Source organism: Carassius auratus, chromosome 9, assembly GCF_003368295.1.
Source record: "Carassius auratus strain Wakin chromosome 9, ASM336829v1, whole genome shotgun sequence".
Lineage (NCBI taxonomy): Eukaryota > Metazoa > Chordata > Actinopteri > Cypriniformes > Cyprinidae > Carassius > Carassius auratus.
Window position 1 is genome coordinate 25789625 of NC_039251.1, and position 12438 is coordinate 25802062.

The 12438-nt window shown below is 36.9% G+C and overlaps 1 protein-coding gene across 1 annotated transcript in view; it reads left to right on the plus strand.

Annotated features, from left to right (window-relative positions):
* The first annotated feature begins 1459 nt into the window (after window positions 1–1459).
* Window positions 1460–12438, plus strand: part of LOC113108895 (alpha-1,3-mannosyl-glycoprotein 4-beta-N-acetylglucosaminyltransferase A-like) — a 47797-nt gene continuing 36818 nt past the window's right edge. The window contains exons 1-2 of the mRNA XM_026272303.1: window positions 1460–1628; window positions 2014–2325. Coding sequence (XP_026128088.1) covers window positions 2232–2325 — 94 coding nt within the window. The 5' untranslated portion in view covers window positions 1460–1628; window positions 2014–2231. The remainder of the gene's footprint in view (window positions 1629–2013; window positions 2326–12438) is intronic.

Consider the following 12438-nt stretch of genomic DNA (forward strand, 5'->3'; position numbering starts at 1 on the left):
CTTCAAATCCAGATGACTATGTCAAATGAAGATGAGATTAAAAAAAAAAAAAGGAAAGATGAAATCAATTTATACTGGTTGCAGTAATACCACTATATTGAAATAACAGGATTAGGGGAAATTAAATGAAAAGATATGATGTTTGCATACAATAACGGGTTAGCTATCAGTGACAGTGAAGGTCAGAAAAGCCAATCAATTATTCATTAAATGTGCATTCCCTCTGCCGTCTTCCATTTCAGACAGCATACATTTTTATCCGAAGTTAGTATAATAATTATATGAGTAGTAGAAGTGCTCAGGAAAATGGAAAGCTTTTACATTTACTGTGCTGGGGAAAAATAAGACATAGATTTAATAGGAAAACCTTTTAAATAAAAATACAAATCTATATCCAGCCTTTGTTCAAATTCGAGTGAGTTGTGTTTTCAGTGCAAATTAGTTTAATTATTTTTTTATATTATGCATAATTATGCACTAAAGAGAAATGTACATTCACATTATAGAATGTTAGATTGTTCTAATAGTCTTTTGCTTATACATCTATGCAAAAACAAACAGTATTTTTAAGCAATGTAAATAATGAGAAACATCATAATTACTATATGTAAATTTCCTAATAATATTAATAATAAAATCACATAAAAATTGAAATAAATCATTAAGCCTATACCACTTTCACCCAGTGGTAAAACTATTTCTGTACTTTCTTTTAAATGTGAATTTAAAATAATTGAATGACTGACTACTATTATTCCAATCAGTGAAACTGCTGTAAAATATGACACCAATGTTTCAGGAGCTTAGGCCACAGAATAGGATACATGCTTATTTGATGCTTTATCTTTTAAGATTAACTGTTTTACCCCCCAAAGCATTGTTATATGCCAGTGTTTTCTGTAATAACTACTGTATAAAAAGATTTGGTTTCAAAAACAGTATCATAGCTACTTAATTGTTTCTTGTTATGGTTTTAAATCTGTACTTATCCTCAGAATTACCTCTAAGTAAGTCTTATTTTGTGTTAGCTGTGCTTTAAAATTAAATTATTAAAATCTTTTGACTAAAAAAAAATCTTTTTTGAAATTATTAAAAGATTTTAGATAGGCTAACTTGTAATCTATAACCTATTACATTTCAATAGTAACTTTCCCAACAACACTGCTTTCAAATATAGTATTTCATAGAAAAACAAGTAGTCTACAGTACATGTCAATCTCCATGACATGAGTTCTTGTTGATGAACACTTTGACAAGGTAAGAGTATTTCAGACGGAATTTATGGACACAAAATTAAGAGTCTAAACAGAATCGCAATCGGTACAGTCCGCCGTGTGGCGGCAGACAAGAGCTGCGCGCTGACTTCCGCCAATCAACCTCCGCGGGGGGCGGGGTCTGATGACTCCAGCCAATCATAGTTCTGGGTGAGTAATCATTGCTTTCTGTAAGTGTGGTCTTCAACAAAGCTTGCTTGAGAGATCACAATCACCGCTGACTACTCTGGAAGGACTCTCCGTCAAATCTGCTGTTTTAATGAACATCAAAAAACGCGTTTTGCTCGTTTTTTGACTGGATAGTTTAGAAGAAATCGAGCTGCGCCGGTCCGCTGTTCACTAACAGGCAGAAAGGTAAGAAGTGTTGCACTCGGGGTTGTTGCTCATGCCTGTCTGGCATGTTATTTTGGGGTCCTCCGACAGGTAGTCAACTGTTTATTTCACAGCCCCGCAATTAAATGGCTGTCTTTAACATTGGCTGTCTTTTTTTTTGCCCAGTCGGCCCTCACCCTAAATTAATTATTCTCTGCAGTATTTTGTATGTCTCTCGATTATTCATTTCCTTAGAAATAAGGTTGCATACATATATAAACAGCTAACGTTATTTGTTTAACTGTTGTAGTCAGCGCGGACCGCAAAAAAAAAAAAAAAAAAACGGAACCAAACCAATATGACTTCATTAGCTTCTGTAATTTTTTTTTTTGTTGTTAAATCTAACGTTACTCATGATCTCTTCCAGTAACAGGGCAGGCATGAACATTGCACATCTTTCTCTGGAAATGCATCAGTTCCGCCGGTCTGCCTCGTGACTCCAGCAGCGACCGAGAGCCGAAGGACCGCGGCGCTGACAGCAGATGAACCCGGGCCCCCGTCCGCTCCGGTCCGCTCCCTGAAGCGCTGATGCTCGCCTGGATCCGGAGGACCAGAGGCAGCTGCACTGGGAGGCGCTGAAATGAGATGAGGCTCAGACATGGAACTGTTGCCACTGCGATTGTTTTCTTCACGTCGTTTCTCAGTCTATCCTGGTACACGGCTTGGCAGAATGGCAAAGGTGAGTTAATCTCTGAGATGAATTCATTTATGCTGTACCATACGAGCAGGTAGCTATTGCTTCTTAATTCAGTACTGCAACACAATTGTGAGTGCAAAATGTATACATCATTTTAATGCACAAGTTATTCATATCAAGCAATTTTGGGCTTTTAGTTGGTTAGTTTTGCCTTTCATCAAGCAGAACAGAGTGTGAAATCTGGTCTGGAGCTGTGTTTACATGTGTAACGGATCTCAAACTCACTCAAATTATTCTATAATCATTTTGCTCCAGCTTCAGGGTTTTAATCTGATACGCTCGAGTGAGAGAAACCCACTCTGAGTGAGTGCTGAGTAAAATAAGTATCAAGTGACACTTGCAAAGTCTAAAATCAAATACTAAGTAATTTGACATTTTTTGGGGGGCCTCGGGATTGTAAAGTGTCTATGGGATGCACATACACTTTGTAATTTTTTTTCTGCAAGTTATACTTTATTTGGGTCCATTTCGCCTAATGTTTTATAAATTCAGCCATCAAGGTTGCAGATTCAAACCCCCCATGAGGGGATCAGTGAACTGATATCAGGAGATGCAGGCTGTGGAAACACATCTAGTCGGCTGTACTAGATTACATTAATCTATAAGAACTTCATATTTTCTGTCCATAAAGTTTGTAAAGCGAACTCTTAATGTGGGGTATTTCAGGTTTAGGACAATACCAAACCACCCTAGTTGGAAATCAATAGTGTCTGGAGCACATTGTGACAGCTCATTGCTCTATGGTCGATCATTCTCTAGTTAAATCCATCCGTCTGTTGATTAGAGTTGTATAAAGCGGAACACACAATTCTGTTTGCTTGTTGATGATGTTTGCCAAACTCTGATCTTTGCTTCTGTCTCATGCAAGTTTTCTCCTTGAGATTTAGCCAAATCTAGAGGTTGACCCATTTGCATTCACCCTCGTTTGCATTCCCAAAGCAAACAAATGGAAAAACATTTGTAATGGCTGTGAGATGTAGTAAGATATCAGATATTTTAGATATTTTATTCCATTTTCATGCAAGTTAGGGTTGCAGTGACATTTTTGGCCTTTTGCAAAATCTGTTTTTGTCATTAGTTTTGGCTGAATGTCATTCTCTAAGAATTTCAAAAGTCTCTATTTTGTCTCTGTTTTCCACACATTCACATTATACATACTTTTACTGTACATTTATTCATACTGTGTAAAGTTATATGGATTTTTGACTCGAGGTTAATATAATAGACTACAGTCCTGGTGAGGAATCGGAAAAATCCCTCTCCCCTCAAAAACCTGTTTTCTAACACCATATTCAACCTGTCGTTGAGAAGCTGTTGATCCTGGATCTGGTTGAGGTTAATTTTGTTGAAGGTTATGTTTATAGCTTTAAGGTACAAAGACACACTTGTGTGTCAGCTCATTGGAAGGATCTCAGAAATGTAAACTAAAGCCTAAAAAATGTGACACGCAACTTTAGCAGTTGTGAATATCAGAGTCAGAGGGGAAAATCTTTGAGAGAAAGGTCACTGTATTCATTGGCATAAAACCCTCCCACATATGTCCACACCTCGGATGCCTGGTCATCGAGGGCGTATAGTGACTCATTATTACATAGTTTGATGCCACTCAGGTCTGAATAAATGTCGCCTTGACTTGCTGCTCTGTTGTCTTTTCTCTGTCAGGCCTGGTATGCATGATGTTGAGTGGTGTTTGTATAGGGAAACACATTTATAATATATTCAGTTCAACTTGATTGCTTCGTTATTGCCTTCTAAGGTTCAAGGTTCAGCCTGACCTAAAGATTTTTTTTTTTTTTTATGGGTGTTCTTGTGGCCTAACTGAGCATGCTTTGCTCATTTTCAGTTGCCTGTCATAGTAATTGATTTGTTCATGTTACCCGTGAATGTTTCCTGAAAGCTAAATATGGCTGTGCTGAGCCTTTTCAAGATAAAATATTTCCCCTTTATATAAAATATCTATTTCATTAGAAATTCTTTTAATTTAATTTAAGAATTTAAAGAAATTATTTTCCTTTAATTAATGAATTTGAATGTTATAAATACAAACTCACAGCATTTCTTAGTGTGGTCAAAACCACTTCTATGAGGCACATACTGAAGATTCAATCAGTATTCAGTTATGATATGATGCATCATGGTGTTAAAGTCACATGTTAATATGTGTTTAGATTTAATAAAAGAGGAAGGGTGTGCCCTTTAGTCAACTTTACAATTATTGCTCCGTTATCAATAACAATTGCAGCAACTTACATTATTTGTCAGTTTTTTTGGTAATTAATATATAATATATTAAAACAATGTACTCTGCAGTTCTCAGTAAAACGATTTGAAAGAAAGTAATATTTTTTTTATTTAGCAAGGATTTATTAAATTAATTCAAAGTGACAGTAAAGTGAAAGTGACGTGACATACAGCCAAGTATAGTGACCCATACTCAGGATTTGTGCTCTGCATTTATCCCATCCAAAGTGCACACACACAACAGTGAACACACACACACAACAGTGAACACACACACACACAGCAGTGAACACACACCCGGAGCAGTGGGCAGCCATTTATGCTCCCGGGGAGCAGTTGGGGGTTCAGTGCCTTGCTCAAGGGCACCTCAGTTGTGGCATTGCCAGCCCGAGACTCAAACCCACAACCCTAGGATTAGGAGTCAAACTCTCTAACCATTAGGCCATGACTTCCCCACATTAAAGACCTTGTATAATGTTATTACGGTTTTCACAAAAATATTAGGCAGCAGATCTGTTTTCAACATTGATGATAATAAGAAATATTTCTTGAGCAACAAATCGGCATATTAGAATGATTTCTGAAGGATCATGTGACACTGAAGACACAATGCATGGTTAAAGATTTGGCGTCTTAACTGAAAGGGTTTATATTATTTAGAGCTCATAGTGAGCTCATCTGTGACTCTTGACCGAGGTACTTAACCCTAGCTTGCTATAGGGGTCACTTTAATATGCCTGCTAAAAGCTGCTTTGGATAAAAGTGACCGCTAAATCAAACGACTAATTATTAGATGGCACCTTATATCATTCTGCTGCTCTCCTTTTATAGGACCAGAGATTAAAATGAACGGCACCGTTGCCTTATTCCTCCAATTTTCTTTTCTTCTGCTCCGCTGAGCCTACAGAGTCTTTGCGTCCTCGGGGTGTGTGGAAAGCACAATGGGCCAAAAATAGCGGGCCAGGAAGGCGTGATTAGCCTAGGAGAAGCGGGTAGGAAATCCGCAGTTTTCTAATGAAGCTCACAGAGAAGAGAGACTCGGCACTCATCACATACTGCTTGCGCTTTTGTTGGGGCTGGATTGTTTTTCTTCAGGAGGAGCCCACGCGTGCACCATCAAGAGGAGAGCAGGAGAGTGAGGGGGTTGTGTTAAGCTCACTGCTGAGAGAGAAACATTGAGATTTACAATGGAAAGCAAATTAACTCTGATACTTTGAGAGCGAGAGTTTCACCATGCCAAGAGAAAGATCTCTCTCACTTGATGATGCTCTCATTAATAACCATCATCTCGTTCTGAATGATGCACAGTTCCCTATTTTGCCTCCAGGATCATTCCAGATCATTCTGCTGTCAGCGGTCCAGACAAGTCCTCATTGAGTCACCACTACACTCTTATCACTGTGGCATCCCCACCATTCTTTCTCCATATTAGGCTGAAGAATGCATTCATTGCCGTTAAGCCCTTGTATGTTTCTAGCCCTCGCCATTTTTTTCAGGTTCACCAACTCACGCGCTCATGTCTCCTGTCACAGTGCCAGCGGCTGCTGTTCTCGAGAGCCGTCACTTGAATTCCTCTGCTGTCATTCCTGGCAGGTGTTATTGGCCTCTCTGTGTCTTTCTCTCTCTCTCTCTCTCTCTCTCTCACACTCTTATGTCAGGTGGTATGAAGTTTAAAAAAAAAAAAAAAAAGTGGTACAATATTTCTCTGGAAATGCAATCGAGATTTGGAATCGAGAACGAGAAGTTTGGTTTTTGTTTAATAATTAGAAAATTTATTTATATACTACTGGAAGGGCCAGTCTACAAAAAAAACATTTGTTACCTTTATTTAGATGTTTAGAGGCAATACCCACTTTTACTGTTCACACATGAGCAAAAACACCTTAAACTTATATATGGGAATATATGGGGATGATAGCTATAGCTTTAGACTTGGTTCTCTTTGTACTGTGTATATATTTTTTAGATAATGTAGACTGGTATTGTCATATTATCCCATTTATAAGTAATTAACTTTTCCTTTAATAATAGTAGTAGTAAAAATCTTCATGATGACAATCAGTCTCCACTTCAAGGAGGACAATCTTTTTTTATCACCTTATTTTACAATACTGTTCAAATATTAAGAGGTCAATAAGATTTTTTTTAAAAATACTTAAAAAAAATTTCTTTAACAGTGATTCATTTACATTGGCAAAAGTAACAGTAAAGGCATTTAGTGTTACTAAAATATTTCAAATAAATGCTGTTTCTTAAAAAAAATTGTTTAAGTTAGAATCTTGAAAAAGAAAACAAAATCAACAACAACAAAGATTTCCACAAGAAAATATTAAGCACCACAACTGGTTTCATCATTGACAATAATAAATATTTCTTGAGCATTTCAGAATGATTTCTGAAGGATCATGTGACACTGAAGACTGGAGTAATCATGCTAAATTCAGTGTGCCATCACAGTATAAATTAAAATTTAAAATGTATTAAGATGTATATTATTACTTTAAATTGTAGCCATATTTCACAACTGTATTTTTGATAAAATAAATGCAGCCTTGCAAGTGATTCCTCGTGACTCCCATCCATGTTCTACTTTCAGTATAGTTGTCTCCCATATTATGTTGACGGTTCACAGAGATGTTTATCAATCAAAGCGCACGGCTAATGGAGCCAGGCATTAGCTCTTGAGATCTAAACCTCAAAATGGGAACAAATTAGAGCCAGAAAGCACTGTAAGCAGAACCAGGAGTGCTTGACAGCTTGTGTGTGTCTCATTGGGCCTGGCTGGATGATACTGCATTGGTGTGTATGCTTAGATTTACAGCTATTTGATTATCTTCCATTCTCTCATCATATTTCGTCATTGATCTGCTTATGTTATGGCCATTTTTGTTTGTATAAATGTTGCTCATACTGATTACAGAATCTTTGAGATGCATGCCTTTTGTGTTAATAATATGGATCATAATAACCTTTTTTTGTTACTGTTCTGATGAAGCTATTTGATACAGCAGATATTTACATGCTTTCCACAAGACAGAACACTGAATTTACGTAAAATATAATTTTTGGTTCTTTCTTAGGTTTCTCAAAAGAGAGGAACTTTTAACTGATGAATACACGGTTACACGAAAAATATTATTAAAATTTTATCATCTGATTTCTTTTGACACAATGCCTCCTCTTTGTAAGCTTTTACATATACCTTGTTTGATGATAAACAGAACTATATTTAGTTGTTTGCTTGTGAAAGAATAAAGGGTTTCCATCGTTCTGTACACCCTGCAATTAGTGAATGCAGCTTCTTTCTTACTTTCCCAGCATATCTGCTAACTGGCAGAGAGGGGAAAGATTGAGTGACTCATTCATTGTTTGTAGGGTCTGAGAACTGCATTTGTATCCCAGCCATTCCAAACCCCTACCTTTCCCTTTGTTCTTGCTCATGGCCCTTTCTCCCAAAACAATTCACCCACATGTCATATGACCAACACAGTGACCGTGTCACACAATGGCTTGGAAAATTTCCCTTGTCTGCATTCCTTATTCCCTCATTCATAGTCTATTTATGTTTAGCTTCAGTCATTTAAACAAGCACAGCGGTGATGATGAATTCAGACATGATGTGAAGTGGATTGATTTGGAGATTTCACTCTGCATGTGAAAACTGACACCATCGGTCTGGTTTCATGGCTGGACTGAAGATTAAGTAACTAACAAACTTTAAAATAAAAAGTCACCATGAAACGGATGTTTCTTTTCTTCTCTGCTGTGATGTATATCTCAGTGAAATGGCATCTGAAATGACAAGGCAGGACTTGATTTTGTCTTCCTGGAATTAATTGGAAGCTGGCGTTGCAAACAGAATGGGGGCAGGTTTAAATGCCAGTTTGCAGTTAGTTGTGGGAGATTTATTTCCACTAGGGTTTTAACAGTGAGGACATTTTCCCACTGGTTAATCAACGTGTGACAACAGCGGTAATACAGCAGGGCATTCCGTCTTTTCCTCCCTTTCCTTTGCTTTAGTGCTGTGGCTGTGTTTGGAATGATCTTTTGAGTGAAATTGAGCAAAAACGGGCAATATGGTGACTAAAACTTCTATGACCTTCAGGTTAAAAGTCCAATTCTCTAACCATTAGGCCACGACCGCCCCCAGAGGTTTTGATAAAGACCATAATTGATCATTACTAATATGGTATTACTGTAATTTTTATTAACCTTTTTATTTTCAGTAGTAGTAGCAGCAGTAGTAGGATTACTACCATGTGATCCCATCTGTCATTTCATACTGTGCTTCTGGTAAGAGGTTTCTGAAGGTTATCAAAGTTAAAGTTACTGTAAGTGAGCATGAAGAGGGTGGGTTCATTTCCATGGGTGAGGCGATCTTGACTGCAATCAACAGCAACTGTTGCCCTGTTTCTTATTTATTAAATGTGGGACAGAAGGAGCATGTTGTGTGAACTTTCCATATCCCTTTGGGTTTTGACCTCTGCTGCACTCTGTCCTTGTTGGTACCATGTGTTAAAAGCATGTGACTTTGTCCTCTAAAGATGCTGACACACACACACACTCCCTGAAGACTTTTGTTCTGCTGTGGACTCTTGTCCTAGTGATTCTCAAAAGTGTTTGTGTGTATTCTGCAATTTTCAGTTTTTTAGCTTCCCGTTCCTCTAATACTCTTTGTTCATTGAAAAATTGTGAAATTTAATTTCCAGTCTCAAAGGTGCAGTGTGTAAATTCTACACTTCCTTTCGAGAAGCTACAGTGGCCGACACAGGTAAAGATCAGACATTTATTCAAAGATAAATTAAGGAATTATATTTATGCAATAAATCAATGTTATTGCAAATGTTAATGTACTTGTTATTATATATGTGTATATATATATATGTGTATATGTGTATATATGTGTATATGTATATATATATATATATATATATATATATATATATATATATATATATATATAAATCTAAATGAATGACAGTGAAGTGTTTAACAAGTGTTTTATCTTTAATCTTTTAAATAGATACATCGTAATATTTGAAGGTTAGTTTAGTCATTTTTTATTGTTTTTGTTTGTTTTGTTATGAACTTGAATGTCATCTTTTGTGACTGCACTTACAAAAGAGAAACTGGATGGCAGTTTATTTTAAGTTTTCAATTGACTAAAGATATAAGTTATTGTTACATTATGTTGTTAATAAAAGTTTTAAATTTGACAGTGTAATGTGGTACATTGCAAACAAAGGTCAGATATTATATTACATAAAAGTCTAGTTTGAAAAATGACAATCTGTGCTTTAAAGAGAATAAATGTAAAAATCGAGAATCGAATCGAACCGTGACCTTAGAATCGAAAATGCAATCGAATCGAGGATGTGGAGAATCGTGACACCCCTAGTAGAAACATGGTGGCGACTTCCATTTAAGGGGGCTTAGAAACCAACTAGAGGCATCCTGTTGAAAAAAGATAAACTCTTCCGTTTTTATAGGTTATCTGTTTCCTGCAGGGTTAGGCTGATGTCTGGTGCAACATGCAATCAAATTTGACCATTTTAAATTTCTGAATGCATTCTCCTGATCTAATTGTGAATGATTCATTAGTGCATGTTGCTCTAAAGAAGCCTATTTGGAAATGTTTGTTTTAAATGTAACGTCACAAAGGCATTTGGATAATGCTGAATATTGGTTAAATGGCTATTTTTCCTTTTATTTTAGCTTTCCATTTAGTTTGAACTCTCATGAGGTCTGGCCCATTTTACATGAACTGGCTAATTCCTGATGGACTATTCACACAGAATGTGTGTGTTTTTACATTGAAAAACACAAGATGCCGACAGTAGAATGGGATAAAACATTAAGTGGAGACTCAACTTTTAACTTGAGCACTGTGTTTAATGTGTGAGACACTACGCAAGATGCGAGCGCAGTGGACAAACACATCCAAAAAACATCTGGAACATAGACAAAGCTGCGAAGGATTACTACTGTATGTTAGAAGTGTAATGTTTGCACGCAGGTGACCGCTGAAAGCTTGCTGTTATTGTTATTGGTTAAACACTCATCTCTGAAGATTTGCTGTAGCTCACCAGATAAATGGTTTCAGATTAGGCCTATAGGTGTAAAATTGGTTGCAAACACTGTTTCATGTTGACTTTCCAGGAGTTTCACCCAAAAACCTGCTGCTTGTGAGATGAGAGTTTCTGGATCTGCTGGGCCCGTGAGAACATCAACTTATATTCCCATAATGGAGCTGAACTGCATTTCGGCACTTTGATTAATATTTCATGATGGCGTTTGAAAGTCGTCTTGGCTTCACCTTGTTTCAAGGGCTTAAGCAGCTTTGTTTTTTCGGTTGCTGATGTGGTTGCCTATGGACTTTCATCTTTTGTTCTTTGTAGTTCGTTTCTCCATCACACGACAGAACAAAGCCAGTCCCTCTGAAGGAGCTCTGTTCTCTGCGGTGTTCCACACGTACATTTTTTCCACTGATGTCCTCTGTGAGTGACCTTTTTTTTTTTCTCATGACAAATTTCTGTGCTCATCCTGAGTAATCCCTGAGGGGCAAGAGTGAAAGTCTGGAGCAGTGCTCCTGAAGTGCGTTTGAGTTTGAGAGGGCTCGGGAAAGAGCTTCCACAGCTGCAGAAGAATAAAGAAAAGGTCACATGGTCATCACTACACTCTCCTCACCTAAAACCAGAAGCTATGCCTACAAAAACAAATTTACAGTGCATGAAGTTGATACCCCGGGCAAATATGTTAGGCTACTTGATGCTGTGGTCCTTTAAAAAAATTCATATTGTCCTATACATGTAAAAAAAAAATTCATAATCTTCTTTGAAAATGTTATGCTTTTTCTGAAACTTTTTAACCAAGGACCCATAGCTGGGAAAAAGTACTTTTTTTGGTGTGAAATCTAGTCATTTAAGTAGAAAGCCGCACAATCCGAATGCTGCATGACTGGACAAAAAGTCTCTCACGCAGAAGTTGCTCGTGGTCAAGATGGTCATGTGAATTTGGCACATTGATCGACGAAGTGCTTTTGTTTGGAAGTGATTTCTGTGTGAGTGTTGCTTCATGCAGTCATGGACAATGGACTTTTTTTTGCCTGTAAAATTTCCCTGTGACTGCACCTTTAATCAACAATCAAATACTTGTCAGTCACGGCATTCATCAGCCAAGCAATTTTTCTAAAATAATAGTATTTTTCCTATAATAACCATTGTTTGTAAATAACTGTGATGGTTTGTCTCTCATATCATTCCATACTCATATTCTTGCATATTTAAGTAGCATTGTAATAAGTGGACTAATGTAAAGTCAGCCATTCGTCGTAGGGAACACATGGTTTATTTTGCGATTTAATATACAGATGACTGCAAGATTTCTTATTTCATTGCATAACATATTTCATCTCTTTAGACTCCAATCAAATCCTGATGGATAAAATCATCTCTTGTCCTACTTAATTTCCACCTCCGTATTCTCTTTCGCTTGTGCATATATCACATATTACATAAGTTTAATGGGTTGCAGATGTTTTTAAAATACAGTGATTGTTATGATGCCTCCCGGATGATGACCCAAAGCATATGTCAGCATTTTGGTGATATATGATATTGCACATCAAGACACATCAGATATGTTTATTAAAATAGTGTAATAAAATACATATACTCACACACCATTGTAAAACCCATTTGGTTCAGGGTTAAAGTTATTTTCCTTAGAGTGGTTCATTAACATAATGTTGGCAGGGTTGTTGTCAGCGTGATTGAACAATGTGTCCATTTTTTGTCCTCACTATGTAAATCAACAGCTTTTAGTAAAATAAGCCTAATCCAACACCAAATGTAT